The sequence below is a fragment of the Protobothrops mucrosquamatus genome, unplaced genomic scaffold, assembly GCF_001527695.2.
Source record: "Protobothrops mucrosquamatus isolate PMUCROS unplaced genomic scaffold, P.Mucros_1.0 scaffold272, whole genome shotgun sequence".
NCBI lineage: Eukaryota > Metazoa > Chordata > Lepidosauria > Squamata > Viperidae > Protobothrops > Protobothrops mucrosquamatus.
Genome location: NW_015386617.1, coordinates 127,136 through 149,569, shown reverse-complemented (window position 1 = coordinate 149,569; position 22,434 = coordinate 127,136). Strand labels below are relative to the sequence as shown.

Below are 22,434 nucleotides of genomic sequence, written 5' to 3'. Positions count from 1 at the left end.
GGGGTTGGACTTGATGACCTCCAAGGTCCCTTCCAACTTTTTTATTATATTATATTATTATTATTATTATTATTATTATTATTATTATTATTATTATTATTATTATTATTATTATTATTATTATTATTATTATTATTATTATTATTATTCTCTTGCAGCAAACATCTAGCAAATTGAAGGTTAAACATTTCATATTTTCTTGTCCTAAAATACCTTTCGGTCACTACTAGTCACTAATATAAATAATTTAATCAATATTTTATTGTGTAGATTTGTTTTACAAGATCACTCAGAATTAAATCTTTTTCAGTGTATCTCATATCAGCAAGGTGTATTTTATTTTCTGGATTACTTGCCACTTATCTTTGTACATACATCTATGGCACTGATTCAATGCATCAGTGCTGAACTCATATATTTTAATTTTCCCTTAGTAAAACCCTCTACCACCTTCATCCTTAGAAAATCTAAAATGACACCATGATCATCTAACAAATAGAATGTTCAAATCTTGCGTAGTATAATTTATGCATGGAGAATGTGCATAAGCATACATCTATTTCCTAACCATAACAAATAAAAATTAATTGCAACTGAGTAATGATGATTATTTGCATGTATCTGTACATTTAATTGTTACCTGTAGAAAAGCCAAATGACTGGAATACATGCAATTTGTTCAGCAGTTGGAAGCAGTTAAAATGCATTTAAAACCAATTTTGGTTTCTAAATATTCTACATTTAAAAACACACAAAAGTACTGGTTCTTCTGGTGTTCGTATCAATATTCATTTTTAAAACAAGGCTGAACATTACCATAAAGTTGATTTTGGTTTTTTTTACAAACAATGCATATGTCAACTGCTTATTAAGTCAATTTCCCCCCAAATTCCTTATTATATTTCAGGTCCAGTTGTATCTCACATATATAAAATTCTGCAATTTATTTTACCTTTGTTCACTTTATAAAATTGCTCTTTAATAATGCTCTCTGGTGCCTGAAAATTAATCTTTCAGCAGTTTCTCAATGGCAGAGTTGATAAATTCAGTCTACAACAAAAAGTTGTTGCCTTCAAGGTCTCTACAGCTGGAAATCATTTTTGTTACTAATACCATGTGTACAACAGAAATCAATAAAATTGTACACTGAAAGCATTGTGACACTGTGTATTGATGCAAAATTTAGTTACATCACTTCATATAGAAGACAAAGCCAATATGTGCGCTTAGGGCTGAGAGCCACGATTGCCCTATACAAAAGCAATTCTGTGCCTGCGTATTCTTTTGTAATCCCTTCCTCTCTAATCTGTCCACATTGCAAGAGGAGTGAGGAATGACAAGTGATTTCTACAGCGATTCTCTTCTGTGCCCAACTTGTTCCTCTCACTCTGACAGAGCTGTGAGATTGGAGAGAATAAGAGAATAAGCAGGCACATAATAGGGAATACACCAGGCTATTGCATAGTGCAGGGCTTTTCAACCAGTGGTACGGGTACCACCTGTGGTACATTGGCACCTGGCAGGTGGTACGCGACCATCCTAGAAAAGTGGTAGCGGGGGAGGGGAATGAGCTGAACCAGTGGCAGCACCGCACAAGCCTGAGCGAGAGATGGCTGGAGCTGCAGGCTGTCAGGGCTCAGTGGAAGCGCCAGGATCAGTGCCGCTTTCCAGCTGATCAGCGCTTCTTCAAGGCTGTCAGGGCTCAGTGGAAGCGCCAGGATCAGCGCCAGGGTCCAGCTGGAGCTCGGTGCTGATCCTGGTGCTTCTGCTGAGCCCTGAAGAAGCATCAATCAGCTGGAAAGCAGCACTGATCCTGGTGCTTCTGCTGAGCCCAGAAGAAGCGCCGATCAGCTGGAATATTGCAGCATCTCTAGGGTCTTGTGATTTACATTCAGATGCTTGGCAACTGATTCATATTTATGATGGTCACAGTGTCCCAGGGTCATGTGAAGTGACCAAAACCTGCTGCAACCACCCAGCAGAAGGGGGGGGGAAATAAAAACCAAACACCCACCCATCCCACCCCCGCTGCCAATCCTCAAAAGAAATGCTCACAACAATGAAAACCTCCGACAGGAGGAAGAGCGCCACCGGGCGCTGTCTTGCTCGGCTATGGCTTGGGGGGCACTTTTTTCAGTGCCATTGTAACTTTGAACAGTCACTAAGCGAACTGTTGTAAGTCAAGGACTACCTGTTACTTTATCTCTTTTTTCCTTTTTTGGGGGGTCATCAAGTTTTTGACACCTTGCTAGGCAACTGATGGTACTCGGATATTGCCATATTCTAAAAGTGGTACAATGGGTGAAAAGGTTGAAAAGCCCTGGCATAGTGGACTCGGGGCTACTATCATCACTGTATTCTCTTTTATATGTACTCCTTTATTATGTGCCTGTTTACTCTTTTGTAATGAAAATACTTTTCCTACTACACTTAATATGTAATATTGATACCACAGATATATTTGCTGAAAATGATCACCTCTGAAAATATTGTCTCTTGATATTTAATTCCTGTGAATTATCTTATTCATCATTACTTCCTTCTGCTTTAAGAACAAAACAAAATAAACTTCTTAATCTATAATCAATAATAATCAAGTCAATAATAAAAAACAAGAAAAAAGTCAAGGAAATGATTGGTCCATTAATGGAAGAAAATGAAAAAAATATAGCACATTATAGTACTACATAATACCATTTATGTTTACTTATCATTTGAGGTCTATAAAATGCTTTTTGTGCTGAAATCCACAAAGGTATTTTTGGGCACAACCTAGATTTATATTTATTCCATGTTTTAACAATGGCCTGCCAGACATAATTAATTTTGACATCTACATTAACCTTATTGTAGCATAGATATCCATGCCATCCAAATATCAGATCATGTCCTAACTGCCATAAGCCTCTATTTCTTTAAAATGGAATATTTTTCAAAGCAGGTATTCATCAAATAGATACTATTCCCATTCACTTTTTGTTCTACAAATGGCCCAATTGCTTTTTTCCACATTCTGTCGTATCATTCTCACCCACCCATTTTATGTCTCTAAAAGAATAATATTTTCTACTGGATTTACTTCATTCAGTACATTGCAGAATGTCTGGTTCTTCCACTATCATCCTTTTAAAATGTAACATACAACTATCATCATTTGTGGTCTTCTACCACCATAAGCACCTACAACAATAAAGAAGATACCAATTCCTATTTTATCCCCTACATTTCAGTTATTCCACTTATAATTAAACCTACTTCTTCATTTCCTTGCAGCTATATACCAACCCTACCCCACAGAATCAGACCACCTTCACTCAGATCAATTATATCCTTCCCCCTTTTGTTGGGTTGGCAGATACATGGCCTTTCTCGCTCCTTTCTTTTCATATTATTATTTAAACCTTTTACACTCAATTTGCATTCTTCCCAGTTCCATGGCCATTACTAGATGGACTAGTGATATTGTTGCAGTAACTGTGAGAGGAATCTCGGAGTCCTAGTGGACAATCACTTGAATATGAGCCAGCAGTGTGCTGCAGCTGCCAAAAAAGCCAACACAGTGCTAGGCTGCATTAACAGAGGGATAGAATCAAGATCACGCGAAGTATTAATACCACTCTACAATGCCTTGGTAAGGCCACACTTGGAATACTGCATCCAGTTTTGGTCACCACAATGTAAAAAAGATGCTGAAACTCTAGAAAGAGTACAGAAAAGAGCAACAAAGATGATTAGGGGACTGGAGGCTAAAGAATATGAGGAACGGTTGCTGGAATTGGGTATGTCTAGTTTAATGAAGAGAAGGACGAGGGGGGACATGATAGCAGTGTTCCAATATCTCAGGGGCTGCCACAAAGAAGAGGGAGTCAAGCTATTCTCCAAAGCGCCTGAGGGCAGGACAAGAAGCAAGCGATGGAAACTAATCAAGGAGTGAAGCAACCTAGAACTAAGGAGAAACTTCCTGACAGTTAGAACAATTAACCAATGGAACAACATGCCTCCAGAAGTGGTGAATGCTCCAACACTGGAAGTTTTTAAGAAAAGACTGGAAAGCCATTGTCCAAAATGGTGTAGGGTTTCCTGCCTGAGCAGGGGGTTGGACTCGATGACCTCCAAGGTCCCTTTCAACTTTATTATTATTATTATTATTATTATTATTATTATTATTATTATTATTATTATTATTATTATTATTATTATTTATTATAGAGCAACAAAGATGATCAGGGGACTGGCGGCTAAAACATCTGAAGAATGGTTGCTGGAATTGGGTATGTCTAGTTGTTCAGGGATAGGCAACCTTGGCTCTTTTATGACTCGTGGACTTCAACTCCCAGAATTCCTGAGCCAGCCATGCTGAGGAGAAAGGGAGAGCTTCCAAGCTGAGCCAAGCTGGCTCAGGAATTCTGGGAGTTGAAGTCCACGAGTCATAAAAGAGCCAAGGCTGCCTACCCCTGGTCTAGTTTAATGAAGAGAAGGACTAGTGGTGATATGATAGCAGTGTTCCAATATCTCAGGGGCTGCCACAAAGAAGAGGGAGTCAAGCTATTCTCCAAAGCACCTGAAGACAGGACAAGAAGCAATGGATGGAAACTAACCAAGGAGAGAAGCAACCTAGAACTAAGGAGAAACTTCCTGACAGTTAGAACAATTAATCAGTGGAACAACTTGCCTCCAGAAGTTGTGAATGCTCCAACACTGGAAGTTTTTAAGAAGAGACTGGACAAACATTTGTCTGAAATGGTATAAAGTTTCCTGCCTGAACAAGGGGTTGGAGTAGAAGACCTCCAAGGTACCTTCCAACTATGTTATTCTGTCATTCTTTCATTATTCATGACAACTTTTAGTAAGATAAAGAAAATATAGACTATGTTGTCAACCCTAGTTATATACATGTCACATGCAGCATTCCCAGATAATTATAACTTTTTGGCACATTGTAGCTAGTATTTATTTTATTCTTAAGATTTATAAGGCTACCCAACTCAAACAGAATCCTTTTTTCTTTGTAGCATACAGAATAAAACTATGCCAAAAATACAACCACAGCTCACATTTATTCCAAGCACATTATACTAATTTATGTCCCACACCTAAAAGGTATATGCACCAGACTGACACCTACCTACACAAGGAGACATCTATTGCCTTTATGATTTTTATATCTTTGATTCACTAAGAGGTTTTTAATAACATTATTATACTCGACTAATACTTTTTTTTACTCAGCCTTTAACACAATCTGGAAGTCCGTTTTGAGCAGTTCTTAAAAATGATTAGCAATTCTTTAGCTAATTTTGGAATTTTTTATCGATTATTTTTTACCATTAGGTTATTTATAAAGGAGAAACTTAGAAAAGAACAGAAAATAAAAAGAATATAGAAATATATATTCAAAATGAACCAAAATGTTATTTCTTAGAGTTAGTACATTTTAAATGAGTTTGTTAAAGAGAAAAATGATTTTTCCAAAAATGCAACAAATGGATATGTATATTCAATACAAGTGAAAATACTTTTACCATACTTCATTGAGAAATTCAAGAGCTCAGTGCAATGTTACAACTATGTATTATCATACATCCAAAATGAACTGAATTAACAAAAATAAAATGGTAAATTTAAATATACCTTTATCAACTAGGTCATATAACTCTCTGTGTTAGCTATGTATTTTTTAAAGTAAAATTTTGCATAAGCCTAAAATATTTTTATATTCTGGGTAAAATGACCAAGAATTTCACCAGGAATTTTTGAATTTAAGAAAAAGTAGGACCCTGGAGTTGTATGCAATAAAATGCAATAGTTTTATGAGTTTTATGATAGGGTTAAAGATTCTGATTCTGTCTGGGGGAGTCAAGATAGAGACAAATCTTTTATCAGCAAAACACTGAGCAAAACAATCACTTAGATAGGAGGTCTCCTGACTCATCCTTCCCTAAAATGAAATTTACTACTCGAAACAAGGCATCTTATTGGCACAATAGGACAGGAAAAATAGTAACACTTTGTCTCCATTATCAAAACTAATTAGGTCACCAACAGGACTGCCTCTCAGACCACAGGAAAACTTATCCTCCAGAAACTGGATCCATCCATTTCCATTTAGTACGTGGAGAAGAGCATCCCTGTGCACCTTCCAGGTAGCACCTCATTCTAAGTTGACTAGTAAAGTTACATGATTCTCCATATTCAAATCCTCACATAACTGCCCTGAGGCAAGTACAAAGTCAAATATATGACCACCAGTTAACTTGAGATAAGTCTGTGGTTTTAAATATTGAGACTTTTTTTGACTCAAGGCAAGAAAACTGAAATCATCCAACACCAAAAGCAAGGAGATGACAAACAAACCTGTAAATCAGATAAAAATCAAAGAGCCAAGTAGCAGGATAGTTGATATGCCAGTTTCTGCCTATAGCTCAAATTAACATGTATGCTCTTATCCTTCAGCCATACTGCCTCTACTTTCAAATTCAAATATGTTTTCCTATAAAAGGAGTGTTATCCCAACCCGATTCTTAACCATGTAGTACCTACAACCTGGTTGGGCACATCTCTAAAATGCTTGGATTGTCCAGCAGATCTCAGTAATACTCGGTATTCTGTTGTGAATGTTGTGAATTAAGATGTGAATGATCATAGTCTCTGTCTCTCTCTCCCACACACATACACACAATCTATATGTATAATTATATTTTCACTATCCTTAGTAACAGTTTTTATCCACAAAAGCTAATATAATTCCATTCATTTGGCTTTGTTTTACCTCTTAGTGAAAGATAAAACATAATTTGGTTCTCAAATTAATGCTTTCATCACTAAACATAATTTGATATACAAGTAGTCCTCGACTTGCTCATCTTTTAATGATGATCTGAGGTGACAACAGCCTTGGAAAGGGTGCTTTATGGCCTTCCAACAATCGGAAAACATCACCTCTCCCTCTTACAGACACAGGATTGCAATTCAGGTGCTTGGCAACCAGCTCACATTTATGACTGGTTGCAGTGTCCTGTGGTCACGATGTGTGATTACAAATTGCTAGTTTGAACTTGCCTAGCAGTATTAAGCTACTATTTGCTGTAGCATATATCTTTAATAAAGTATCAAAATAATACAATTTAACTTAGACTCTACTAGACAAAGTAGCAAAGCAAGCAACCAATTTCTTCTATCATACAACTTCACCTCTGGCCCATTTATATTAAGTTATCACTGCACATTTAACATTTTATCGTAGATTTTAAGTTTGCACTGCTGATATAAATAGCATAAACTTATTTTCTACTGAGAAAATCCATACTAACAACCTATCCTATCCTAACGGTTTAAATAGTGCATTTCATTCATGGAAGAAATGGTGTTCTTTCATGGCAGTGCCAAAAAATGCTACTTTCTCTTTTCTAAGTTCTGAAAGCCCTATAATCAATTTTTTCTGAATACCTGAAAAAAACCCGGTGGTACAGGACCTACTGGCATGCCATCTCCTGGGGGAATGTTTCCTAGCACTGGACTGGGAGCTGCTGCAGCGCTCTGAAAAGAACAAAGGAAAAATAAACCTTTGTCATTGCACACAATAGGCATAAAACCAAAATACTACTTTGACCATAGTGTGGCAAGGCAGAAAGGAACACTCTCTGCATGACAGATTTAATTTTCTCTTCCATTTAAAATAATTAGTGCTCATTTTCAAAGTGCAGAAGTGAAACACTTAAATACAAATGTAGATTTCTTTAATAAAATACAGCCTTACACTCACAATTGAAAGGGAAACTCAGGGACCAGGAACTTCATTTAGTTTAAACAAAGACTTGTAAATTGTGCATTTACAAAGGGTTCTCCTACAATTCAGTCCAATTGGTAGCTTCCGATCAGAAAAGAAGCATGTCAGCTAATCAGCTAATATTCAATACAAAACATTATGAAAGAATTCTGTCATAAATACACTAACACAATTCTATAACTGAATGCACAGTATCAGTGTAATTTTATAATCTATTAAGAAACAGTCTCCTTAAAAATTTAATGAACTTTATATATGTGGAATGATGCCTTAGAGATCAAATTAGATATGATAAATGATGCAAACAATTGCAGTATGAAATTGGGAACCATGTTTGGTTACCCTTATTTCACTCAGGTGCTAATAACAACCTGAGCGATAAGAATTAAATCAACAAAAGAGTACATATCTGATGAAAAAGAACTATATTTATCCCACACTATTTTTCTAGTAAAAGATGGAAGTCTCCCACATAACAGCTTTCAGTCCTAAAACTGGGGTTCTCAAACTTGTTAGCATCATGATTCCAACAAAAGTTGGGATGATGATGAGGATAATTCAAGATCAGATGGAAGAATAAAACCTTTTCTAATCTCCTTCCTCTTTGCATTACAATCTAGAATCTCAAGTTGTCATCCCGAGCAGCTGGCTGGGGATGATGGGAACTGAATTTTTCCCTGCTTGCTGCTGAAGCCTTGCTTTGGGGGAAGCTGGCTGATCTCTGATGGCTTTACACTTGGGAAGGTTACCCCTGAGGGGGAGTTTACTTTGCATGCTCTTCTCCACTATGCATAATTACCCCTGAGGAGCAAGTAGTTGGGATTTCTATATTCCTGAGAAAAGTACCTTCCTGCTAAGTACCCGATTTGGAAATTTGGGCTCCCTTAACAAAAGCTTCGCAGACAGGATGGTAAATCATTTTAAAAGGAAAGAAGAAAGGAGGAAAAGAAACTAAAGTAACAGCAATAACCTAACGATAGTGAAGCACTTGTGGTTGCTTTCTATGGTACCCACAATTTGGACCCTCTAGTCAGTCCTTTAGTAGATTCAAAACACGATGACCCAGTAGCTGTGATAACCCTCTTGGGATCGATTGGATCTTAGGACAGTCCTTCTAATATTCAAGACAATTAGAGAGCCTGCGATGGGGGGGGGGGTACTGCCTGAAAAAGAGGCTGGATGACCTTTGCTATGGAAAGAAGATAACTGTTATAGTTTTGAGGGTTCCAAGGTCTTTGAAAAGCCTTGTACCCTGTGTGGCTGCTGAAGAAGTCCCTAGTATTGGAGGAAGAGGCTGACATTGAGTTGCTAAACCAGGAGTGGAGAATGAGTCTTCCTCCAATTTGCTAAGTATATAGTTATCCACTGATGTGATAGCTTTTGATCAGAGTCTGTTTGCTGCTCCTGCCAGTTGTCTGCCAATGATGGCAGAAGAAGCCAAGTGAGTGTGTGCTGTGTGAACAGCAGTTATCCAATGTAGTGTGTTTACTGACATTCTCTGTTCTCAATTTTGAGGGGGTATCACGTTCATCTGGGCTTGTACCTCTCCTTCCTGTCAGCTATGGGCCATGTGCAGCACAGATTCTTTCTATCCATCATCCCCAGAAGTTAGACCTCTATGCTGAAGTTTCCTTCTGGCATTCTTTAATATGTTCTGGCCCCCATACATTTACCACCCCTCTCAAATTAGCTTGTAGCCTCCAAGGGAGTCATGGTCTAGTTTGAAAATCCTCATCCTAAGGCATTCTGTTTTATAGGAAGTTAACATATGTTATAATACAACTAAATTTAGATTATCCTGAATTAATGCAAAACAGCAGCTGCAGGAAGAAATAAATTAACATGCTGATCGTTGATTAGATAACAGGGTAAGATGAAGCCTTTATCATAATTTTCATCCACAGTATGGAACTTTGAATGTGCATTAAAATTGAGAGTATGCAGAATACTACTTTTATTTTTGTTTCCTATACAATGTGGATTCTTTCTTTTGGCAAATGTACAGCTACTTATATTACATATTACAAAAAGCTCTGAAATAAAATTGCTGAAAAATGAACTGATATTATAGGTTTGTACAGTATTTAGAAAATGTTAATTTTTGAAAGAAAAGATATTCCATTTTTTAAGTGAACCAAGGATGAAATTCACTAATTATTGATACCTTTCAAACTAAGTAGGCAGAAAATACAGCTCCTCTATTGCAATAAAGAAATTGTTATTTCTTCCAGTTATTCAAATTATCATTACATCTAGATTGATACAAGTCTTTCTAATAGCACTATATTTTGGTGCTGTATTTGGTATGAAAAGATTTCTAATATCATACTCTTATGAGGATTTATTTATTATAAATGAATTATAATTTCCCATGGAATAGAATTGGCCACTGGGTGTCACTTTTGCACCCAATATGTAAAGTTCATTTTGAATTAATTGAGTTTTTAGCATAATACCCAGCTTAAGAAACCATACCACATAATTTTGAGCGTGTAAAAATAAATTACACTATGATGACACAAGGTGATGCTGTTTTTCTATAGACTTCACAAAAACGGGTGAAAACAGGAAGTTTAGATTGCAAATATTTGTTTTTGCAGATGAATCTAGTTTAGTCACTTATTTAACTGCTACATTAAAAATTAGAACTAGAGATAAAGTGGTATGAAACTGTATGTATATCTGTACAGACAAGCACACAATGGCAGGTAACAAACTACTTTTGTATCCATTTTAATAGTGTCTATGTGATTCTGTAAAATAGATCACAATTACACATAAAATGAAAAAAACATTTAACTAGAAACTTCTTTCAATGTATCACAAATAAATTATAAAATGTTGGTGTAATTCGCAAAATAAACTTTTCTTTAAAGATCTAAATCAGCATTATAAAAATAATATTTAAAGTAATTATATATGGACTTCCATGTAGTGCACTAACCATAATTTAATGTTAAAATAATTTCTCGCTGCCCTCTTTTTCTGCAAGAATTCTTACTTTTATTTCAGATTAAGCATATATTCCTGTCAGTTTATGAAGCTGAAGCATCATCATAGTTTACTGATAATTGCATACATCATCCATTAATTATGATGCAACGGTATTTTTTTTGTTTATCTGTAATCTAGAGGTTTAAATTTTAACCCTTCCCAGTTAGTTCTAGAAAAGTTGCATATTGAGTACAGTTTCATATTATACATTACAAAACTGATTGACATATATTTAGTAGTTTCCTACTTCTCAATCTGCAGTATTGCAAAAGTTCTTAATTTTATAATCTGAGAAACACTACTCAGCAATTTGCGTTGTTTATAAAAAAAATTGATTTTTTTTGTAGTCTATTTCCTATGTAAGCTAATGGGATATTAAAAATATAGACTTCATTATAGTACATGAGACAGCAACAAAGCAATGGATCATACAGCTATTTGAGCAGAGTGATCTATAACCATATAGAATATCTAACCTTCAAGAACATAATTAATTTTACTCATACAGCCACTATTCTTTTTAAATAATATAAAAGATAAATCAAGCAATGGCATTGTTTAGTCTTGGCTGTTCCTTCTGAAACGTATTGTTCTGAAAAATCACTGTCACTCCTTGGCAAGGGTCACAAAAGACGACTCTGGCAACATCTCATAATCATTTTTTTATAATGAGTAAAGAACTTTCCATATTAGAATGGAGAGATCTATACAAAAATAAAACAAGCCATAACATTAATAAATCAAAAATAAAAGATGAAGAGGCACAGTCTTAATATGAAAAGTAACATGGTTTTAGGTTACTTTTAGAATACTTCAGTATTGGTCTGTTTATAATTGGTAGTTACTTCTAACAACTTTGATATGATTGTTTATAAAACTTGTCAAAAAGTGTTTGTAACTATTTAATGAATATTTAGAATTCTAAGTTTTTAGGACAATCATATGCTTCCCAATATCATATTTCTAACATTTCTAAACAAATGAAGTCTTGACTATAATGCAAAGCCACTTGGACAAGCTTTCTATATATATAGGATTTATATCTAACCAATTCTAAATGCACTCTCCGGAAGCCGTATTTTTTGTCTATCTTTTAGTACCTAATTTTCAGAGAACTGGCTTTAAAATGTAGTTTTAAGAGAAGCAAAGAGCAAACTAGACATAGCTTCAGTTTATTCTTCACTCTAATCACCATTTCATTCCATAATGACCTACTTCACCACAAAATGATATGCATCTTGAAGATTTGCTTCTTGTAGTTCTGTCTTTAATACTACCTAACTCTGAAATCCAACGAACTGATGTGGGTGAGACTTGGGGGAAACAGAAGTTCAGAGCTTGAATGTGGCATGTTTTTCTTTTTAAAATCTCTATTCTGTCCCCAGTGGAATCATTTCTAAACACAATTGTTGAAATGAAAATGTTTAAATAAAAAGGTTATCTTGCTAGAATGGATTTTATCAATTTTGCACTATGAGAAAAGGAATTTTAACTATTTTCTAGCCCTCATAAAGATATTTTAAGGTCTATACATTTTTACTACCATATTTTATAGAAAGAGCTGCCAATTTTGAACATAATGAATTCTTCCAATAGTACATAATAATTGAAAAATTATATAGACTACATGTATGAATTGCTCCTTGTGTAGGGTTTTTCAACAAAGATAATAACATGATAATTGTTCTTAGTTACTATGTTGGCAAAGACAAAATATTTTATAGCTGGAACAATAAAATCCAGTGTAGAATGTTATGCTATCTACTGTGTAGCACTGCAGATAGATACCTGAAAAAAGAAACAAGTGCATTGGAATCCATAAAACATGTTTTTTCATTATAGCTCTAATGCCGTTATAATCAAGGTTTCACCATCAAGTTAAACAAAACTGATCAACAATTCTACTATAGGCTAGCAATGTAGGGAAAGAAGGAAATCATATTAAATCCTTTTTCTGTGCATGATAATGGGATAGAGAGGTAACTGAGATATCATGAAAATAATTAAATAGATTAACAAAACTAACATGAAGCTTGTAAAAAATAAGCCAAACCATATATAGGTTTAGATCTTGTGGCTTTATGAATTTGCCCTATCAGCTAGCAGAGAATCAATTATTTGCTTCATGCAGTTTAATGCAAACTTAATTATTTTAATTAACTAATGTAATTAAGTTAATCTGTGTTATTAAAGTTACTATAATGCATGATTTGATTATGGACCAAGAAGTGTTGATTTTAATCTATATGACCTATAATGGATTAGAACTTTTCAACCTTAGGGGATTCAGTTTTATGCTACTATGACCACATGAACTTAAGTATAGGAAACATGTACCAAAGTATTAATCAACTGATTCAGCAGCTTAAAGTCCAAATGGATATTTTGGTTCATTTTTGGGGAAAAGAAAGCTTAAGACTAGTTAAAATCTAGAGAATTGCAAGTTGGTTGTATTAGAATTTAGCAGTATTGATTTCAAACAACTCAGCAATGACATATTTGCAACCTGCACATTAATGAATTGTTTTCATCTAAAGTATTCCTGAATTTTGAATGATATATTTAAAATGTCTCCCTTATAAAGCAAAGATAATTAAAGTTTTACTTTGAATTTCACAATTATAATTATTTTTATTTACACCTCAGCATGCTGTCAGGTGTTTTTTTCCCCCTCTACAAAATACTGGAAGTTCATTTTGTGCTCTGAAAGATTGGAAGTTTTAAATTTAGTTAATAGCAAAAGTTAAATTATCCTTATCCAGTTTATATAACCTAAATTTACAAATGAAGTCAAACATGTTCTGTTACTCCTTATTAAAAATAAATAAAAAACAGTAAACAGAAAATGTTAGAATCCTAAAAAAACAACAACAACTGCATGATTAAAATTCAAAGCAATTTTCCATATCCGTATTACAGCATGAACCTGACTGAAATAAATTGTATTTCTGAGACTCGAAAGCATCAGTATAAATAGCATCTGTATCTAAGGTTTGTGCAGGCATAATTTTATTTAAAATTATTTTCAGAAAATACTGTTCTATTATGCAACATCTGTGCAAACAATCATAAATAGCAAACATACACAGTAATTGTATTCTCTAGCAAGAGAGGAAAATGCTGCAGCAGTGAAATAAGTTTACATGCTGGTGACTGTCTAGCATAAGATATTTTTGGCACAACTAATAACACTGTGCTGGTAGATTCCATGCTCTGGCCTAAGTTTAAGTACTTAATCATCCCAGCATCAGATCATATTTCTGTCATGCCTAAATAGTGAATTTTTTTTCTGCTAACATAGTGCTTACAAAACTTTCTGCTGTGGTAGCTAAATCTAAATTATGAAGTCAAGTAATGAACAGAGGTAAAGTATTCCACTTTAATAGCTGTAATAAATAGCTCTAATTAACATAGAAATATCCATCTAGTTATTCTCTTAATAGGGATATGTGAATTAGTGAATACTGCTACAGTCTTATACTTACTTACCTGGCTGTAAATTCCACTGTAGGAATTATTTCTGAATGGGCATGTGCAGAATACATTAGCATTAGAATTTACAAATGAGCTACCATTTTACTTAAAAAAAATCTATTGTCCTGAAATAAAGCTTAAATTCAATACTCTCTAGCTCATTTGAGACAAATCTAGCAGAAATAGTAATATATACTCCAGTATCTTTATCCAATAAGTTAACTCTATTTTATAAGTGCTGATTAAACGTATGCAACTTTTTATTGACATCATTAGATCCCCATTTGTGAAGAAAGACTGATTGGTTTTATCTAATGGAGGCTGTAGCAAGGAGGCGAAGTTCATACCTGAGAGTGCTATTAGAAAGCTTTTGCTTTTAATAGTTGACTAAATTATTAATAAGGTTTTATTAACACACATACATTACATGGAACAACAATAAACTACTATATGTCAGAAATTTTGCTTAAATATAAATTCATAGTTTCCATACAGGTGAATCATCATATCGGAATATATTAGCAATACATAGTATTAAATTAGTCAACTGAGAAGAAAATTTCTGCAGATTTTAATTAAATACAACATAATTTTTTCCAGTGTTTCTCAACCTTGGCAACTTCATTATGTGTGGACTTCAACTCCCATTATATGCTGGCTGGAAAATTCTGGGAGCTGAAGTCCTACACATATTAAAGTTGCTAAGATAGAGAAACCTTCCATTTAAACACTGTTCTGAAATAAAATACATAAGAGAAAACAGAAAGACATTCTATGAAATTAAATATTTTGTAGTCTCAAAAGCTACACTGTTCACAATGGAAGCTAAGCTGACTACCATTTTTGCCACCATATAAAAATTTAAAGATTTCCTCTGCCAAGATACTTAAGAGAATCACAGATAATGTCAGAAGCCTATAGAAGCTGTTCCCAAGATGGAACCAATATCACTTTCTTACAGATTATATGGGTATCACTCAAAATACAGTTTGAAAAATATTGTTTCTACTAAGGATATATATTCAGTATATAATATCTTATAAAGGCACACAAAAAGAGTTCCATCAGAACACTATATGACAGGGTGAAAACCCACTGTAGCACCCAGCAAGTTAAACAGCTGGATAGGAGGTACCTACATGAACAATTCAGGCATAATGGGTACCCACAAGCATTTGTTACAAGATGTCTGTGCAACATGATGGGGGGAAAAAATGAAGAAACAAACTACAAGACCAACTACATGGCACACCCTTCCAATATCAAAAACATTTTGGAAGCAGTAGAAGGAAGCTTCTAGATCTGCAAGTGGGCATTGTACACCATCCAGAGGCTACCATATGAGGACAAATTATGCATTGTAAAGATACTTACACTGTAATCCACTAGATTCCCTGCATGGATTGCCCCTAACTTTGTAGGACATGCAGGAGGAAGCTAACCACCAGATTGCAAGAACACACAAGTGAGAAATCAGACAAGGAGACCTGAACTCATCGGTAGCCTCACATTGCAATGAACACGGATGTACATTCAAGTTTGCAGCTACTAAGATTGTCAGATGAACAGTACAAAAATAGCCAGGGAAGTGATCGGAGCCTGGGAAATGGGCCCCTCATCAGTCAAGAGGAGTGCTGATTTACCACCAACTTATTAAGTACTTAGGAGGGGAGGGCTTGGAGCACAAGGAAGCAACAGCCAATGATGTACTAGCCAGCTATCAACAACTAAAAAGCCACACACAACCAGGAACCATATACCGGTAAATACCACACACAGAATAGCCCAAATCACATACTCTGCTAGAGAGAAGTTTCCTGAGGATGGACTCGGCAAAGTCAGAGAGCTTGGAAGACTAAACCTCTGATCTCAGTGACTGACTGACCCGGATTGCATCCTGCAACATTGTCCTGGGACACATATATTTGCTTTCATTCATAATACAACTTAAGATTCATTTTATTGATAAACATTAGTTATTGTCACTTACTTAGAGTTTTATTTCAAGCTTGAAAAGAAAATTGCAGATGGGCAAATATGTGCAGAATTATAGAGAATTAATTTTAACTTTCTGTTTATGAGTGAGTGGATTATGAATGGAGCTTAAAGGCTAATTTGGAGTAGAACATCTAAAAAAATAGAGTGAAATTGGCTTTTATATTTATTAGTATTATCAAATTATAAAAATATCCCGATGTCATGAACTAAATGTATTCAAGATAATGTAAAAAAGTGAGTCGTTTTTCATTTGAAAATTAAACAAAACATCAAATGCAAGCTGAAATTAATTCTTCAAGTTTAAGGAATAAGTATGTAGACACCCCTGGAGGGGTCAAGGGAGGGGCAAATGACATATGAATCAAGACATCTTTGTATAAATGATAGGACTTATACGCTAGTATCAGACATTATGGTATATTGATACAAATTATGTAACTGCATCATTGACACATGTCATTTTAACACCATTATGAGTTATGATGGCCACCTAAGAATACACAAAAACGAGTCAAGGCCTAAAGATACATTTTAGTTCTTAAAAAATAGAAAGATGTGTTCTAGATAATAATATTTTTTAAAAAGGACTCTGAATACATTGAGCTCATCAAACAAGATTGCAAAGCACAGGATTCTTCTGAAGTACTATGGGAGAAAGCACAGGCAACGTTTTCATGCACACACACACGTAACCAACACGAACAACCTGTAATTCTATCAGCATTCCCAATACAATAATAATTCAAAGTTCAAACATTCCTCACCAACAGTAAAAAGGGTGGTGATTATGCATACTTCCTTCATTTAGTATCTTGGACAGTGATAATATTGGAAGAGTCAGAACTTAGTTAAAGAGCATATACAGTGATAGGTTTCTGTGAATAAAGTAGCTATACCTTGATCTAGAGACACAGATTTTGATTTAAAGACTCTGCTGAAATTCACTACTTTTTCCCAACTGTATCTCATTAGCAAGCTTCCTGTAGTTCAATGTTTTTCAACCTTGACAATTTTAAGGCATGTGGACTTCAACTCCCAGAATTCCACAGCCAGCATTGCTGGCTGTGGAATTCTGGGAGTTGAAGTCCACATGCCTTAAAATTGTCAAGGTTGAGAAACACTGCTGTAGTTGCAGGCTGCAGACAGCCTGTAGTACTCCAGGTTTTTAACCTTTTAACCAGAAGCTCCTTGTAGAGAATCAAATCCATGTGGAAGAAGTGGCTGATAATGACATGGTCAAAATTTGAGAATTTCCTACAGCAATTAGCTAGGCTGGCCCATTCTAGGACCATACCCTCCCATCTAATGACCAGGTCCAAACACTTTCACTCCCGATTTAGTTTCAGGGAAGCTGGATGCTCCTCCTGTTCCCCAGACATTCTTTTACTTATATTTACCAATTAGTTATCAATTATATTTATTTACAGTATGTTTATCAGGGACCATTGAGCCAGGTAGCTCATAAATTCAAATAAGTAATAATAAATTATTTACCTATTAAACTTGTTCATGAAAACTACTGATCAAGTATGCAGTGGGATTATCAACTGCTTGGAATTGTTTCAGCAGTCAGGAACTCTTCTGTGTAACATTTCTGTCACAATACTGTTCCCCTCTCTATGGATTACAAATAAACCCATTTGTAATAATTCTTCCTATGAGGATAAGTTTCAGTGCAATCAAGTTGTCTGGTTGGGAATATTTGCCTGAGGGAATGGAGATCTAGATCTGTGAGCATATTTTTGTCAAAATGGGCAGTGTAACATAAGAAAGCCTGGAAAGATCTATCCAACATTTTAGCACTTTTGTCCACCACGTCCCAGAGGTTCTTAATAAACTTTCAATTTATTTGCTTTTATTTCTATCTTTGTATAAAAATTGAACTAAGAAAAAAAGAAAACTACAATATGAAAATTTTCTATTCATATAAAGGCAATCATTAGAGAAATCTGAATTTCCTCATTTAACTTCCAAACAAACATTCCCTCTTATTCTATAACCCCAGAGCAGTTATCCATAGAGGCTAGAGCTCTTTGGGGAATTAATTACTGTAAAAGTTTGGTAACATTAAACTTGTTGAAGCTGTAATTAGAATTTCCTATTTTTATATTGTTAATGCCATAAAAGCTTTGCATGTTTAATATTTCTATATTATGTGACAGTTTTATTTTTTATTTCAGGTAACCATTTATATATGAAGATGAAGAACAAATAACACATTTTAAGAGTATTCTGAAACAAGTTTAAATCAGAGTGATCTTTTTTATCTTGGGTAAAAAACATTTTTACTCCAGAGATAATTTATATAAGGTATTCTAAATTTACTTTTGAGGATCTGCACTGAGAAGAACCTGAATAATGAAGAAAATATAACTAAAACAGCAAAATCAAACATCTAAAAATTGTTAGAAGCTAAAGCACAATTAAATTTAATTTTAACAAATGCATATCTTTTTTAAAAAGAAAAGAAAACATCACTGAAGAAACCAAACATATCTCAAATTAGAAGTTCCAAAGTTTGGGGCCATTGATGAAAAAAATATTCCCAGCACCTAACAGTTCTGAGAAGGGCCAGAGAAAATGAATTCTGATGCCATTCTTAATGCTTGTATAAATATACTCATGCATATGTTAGTAGGTCTGTTAGCTAATGTGATCTTAAACTCTTAATGTCTTAAAAGCTCAGAGGCAGTATCTTGAATCTGCTCTGTATATATTACTGTAGAACAAATGTAATATGATATGAATAACATTGCCATACATTTTAGATGGTTTTTTTTTACTACATTCAATGTCTAAACTACATTCAAAGGTTAAATGTAAATTATAATTCAGAAGTAATTAGTGTGATCAAAAATGATACAATGGTTGGAAAATATTCTGAATTGAAACCTAAAAAAAAATTATGAAGCTGAATAGGATAACCTTGTTAATCACTGGTTGTTTTTAGTACCGTGTTACATTAGCTAAAAACAAATAAAATTTATATTTCAGCCACCTGAGAGATTTTAAAATCTAATAGTGTCAAGATTTTAAAAAAACATAAAAGAAAATCAAAATAAAATAGCTATCTTTTATCTCCCTAATTCTATTTTATGAAACCACTGAATATTGCAATCCTGTAAATAATGCAATTCTACATAATGTACTATGAAGATAATTTGAAATTAGCCTAGGTGGATTTATTAGTTTAATATATGATCTACTCTATAAGACTAAAAGTGGATGAAAGTTGCTTATTGCATGTAATGTATTGTATTGAATCAGCGTTTCATAGGTGCAGAGAACCATTTCCAGCTAATGGAAACACTGCACTTATATTGTTCAACCATGCAAGATTAGGGATGCAAGGCAGGAAGGATACACAAACAGAAATACCAAATACCATTTTATGTATGCCAGCAGATATGTAATGCCCTTCTGTAAGAAAGCAATTCAATGATATGAGAACCAGTAACCAAGCACTGTCAAGATCTTAAAGATGAATTATACTACGTACTTCCTAAACTGGGGGACTATAATTATCTAAGGCAAAGGAACGAAAAGTCAGACTGCATAGACACTAGTCTCTCTTCTGATTGTCCTGGAAATGGTCACTGCTTTCAATTAAAAGTAAAGATCATAATCAGGGTAAGCCAAACCCCCAAAAATTATATTTCTGTAATGTAAACAACAAATGTATTGTGCTAGTACAAATTTGTTCTGTTGAATCTGTTGAAGAGAAAATAGGGGAAAACTTTTAAAAAGAATTCCCCTCCACTGGATTCATGCTAGAAACAGCAATGGTTACTCTGATCTATGTTCTTTGTCAATGAGATCCCATTTTCTTGCTGGTGGTCAGGGGCTGGTGGTCCAGGATTATGTGCCCTCAACTCATTGTCAACTCCTAGCAACCACATAGTTAGATTTTCTCTGTGACAATCTGTACCTGGTCTTATCTTTCAGATCTTCTAATGAGTGAACCCATTGTCATTGTAATTGAGTCCACTCTTCTTGTCCATTCTTTACTTTAATCTTCCCAGCATTAGAGCCTTAGCTAGAGAGGTAGGAGTTTGCATAATGTGTCCAAAATGAGATAATTTGAGCCTGGTCATTTGTGCATCAAATGAGAACTGGGAATTCCAGTGTAAGCTGCCTTGAGAGTTAATGCTTTATCCTGTGTATTTTAACATTTATATGAAACCACTAGGGGAAGTCATTCAGCAGTTCAAATCATCAATATGTGGATAACACACAGTTATAGATTGCCAAAAAAATTATGATCTAGGGCCTGAAGATCCCTCTCGCAGTTACTGCTATTGAGCCAAATACCACCTATTCTATACCTTTGCATTTGATTTTTCTTGCCTCAATGTGGAACTTTACTTTTCTCACCATTGAATTCCATTTTGTTACACTGGGCCAAACTTAAGAAAATGAAATTCAAAAACAAAACAAAATTCTAAAACAAAAAGTTAAATCTATATTTCATTTACCTTTTATTTTAATCACAGTGTTTGCATCCATGTTGTATAATAGTTTGAAGATGATATAAGCAACAAATCCCTTTAATATAAATATGAACTCCTACACAATGCAACTGCTAGTAGAGAAGTAATCTCTGTATTTTTAATGCATTTTCTATATCTAATACAATTCTAAAATTCTAGTCTCATTCTTTATGGTTCTGAATTCTGTGTTATGATATTATTTACTACTAGAAACCCATTTTCAGAAATATTTGTTATGCTAGATTAATAAACAGTTTATTAAAATTAGAATCACTTTTCCCTTTAAATATGTACACTGATAAAACTGCTTATTTATCCAAGCATCAAGGAAACATGACTGATTCTTAAAACATATAATTTTTTAAACTTATCTATCAAGCTGCCTTTGCTTGTACATTCAGAAAGAAGGTACAGGTAGTGAATGAAACTATATGTCATGGTTCCAACAGATGAAACTCTTCAAAAGAACTTCAAGGCATTGTTTACCTTAAAGAATCTTTTATTCGAGAAACAAAGTATCGGCACTACATAGTTGAAACCAGAAACTAAATTCCCCTCCCCTGGATACAAAGTAACAAAGTGCAATTCCCTCCTCCAATAAACACATAAATCACATTCCCTAATTAGCTTGAAGTGCAGGCTTTCTCCCCAGCTCACCAAAACACTATCAGCTCTGGGCCCAATGTCCTTGGGTTCCCATGATTAAGTTATTATTGCTATGACTAGCTGGACTCTCATCCCTATTCCCCCTCCGAACAGCAACTAATTCTAAAAGCAATAGAGAAAATGGCTGCATTTCCATCTGTTGTCAAAGCAAGAACATCTGATGTTAGCAGTGTTGACATCTCGCCCCCCCCCTTACAAAAAGAACAAGTCCTGTAATGCAAACAAAATCATAAGTTAAGGGTTGCCTCTAGGTTTGTTAGGGTGTTTCTTACAGAATCTATTAATGAGTCTGTCAGCTTTTACATCGCTAGATTTCACCCAGGTGGCTTCAGACAACAGATACTCCTTCCATTGCACTAAGTACTGCAATTTCCCTTTAAAAATTCTAGAATCAAGAATACGCTTCACTTCATAGTGAGTCTGTCCTGCTAATATGAAAGGTCCAGGTGCCTTCTTAGGGGGAGGTCTTAAGGTAGAACCCCAAAAGGTTTCAGCAGGCTACAATGAAATACAGGGTGAACTTTCCCTAAGAGTCTGGGAAGTTTAGTTCAACCATGACTGGGTTAATAATCTTTACAATGGGGAAGGGTCCTAAGTACTTTGGTCCTAGCTTCTTACTAGGTAACTTAAGCCGTAAATATTTTGTGGACAAATAAACCTTTCCCCCAACTTGGAATGTCCTTTGAGGAGCCCTTTTTTAATCTGCCTGTTTTTATATGTCTCAGAAGCCTTTTTCAAAGCAGTTTTTGTGGTTTTCCAGACTTCTTCCCACCCCCTCATCCATTGATCAAGAGTTTGGGAAGTGGAGGGCCTCTGAGGATATTCGGGTATTGTGCTGAATTCTTTCCCTGTGGCCACTTTAAAAGGCGTGAAGCCGGTGCTGCTGTGAACAGAGTTATTGTAAGCCACCTCTACAAAAGGGAGGGGATCAGTCCAGTTCGTTTGTTGATAATCCATGTAGCATTGGAGATATTGCTCCACCATTGAGTTCGCGGATTCAGCCGCCCCATTGGTAGACAGGTGAAA

At 34.8% G+C, this 22,434-nt stretch overlaps 1 protein-coding gene across 1 annotated transcript in view; it reads right to left on the bottom strand.

Moving 5' to 3' along the window:
- Window positions 1-22,434, bottom strand: part of SSBP2 (single stranded DNA binding protein 2) — a 95,733-nt gene that overhangs the window by 35,006 nt on the left and 38,293 nt on the right. The window contains exon 6 of the mRNA XM_015814666.1: window positions 7,447-7,536. Within this exon, the coding sequence (XP_015670152.1) occupies window positions 7,447-7,536 (90 nt within the window). The remainder of the gene's footprint in view (window positions 1-7,446; window positions 7,537-22,434) is intronic.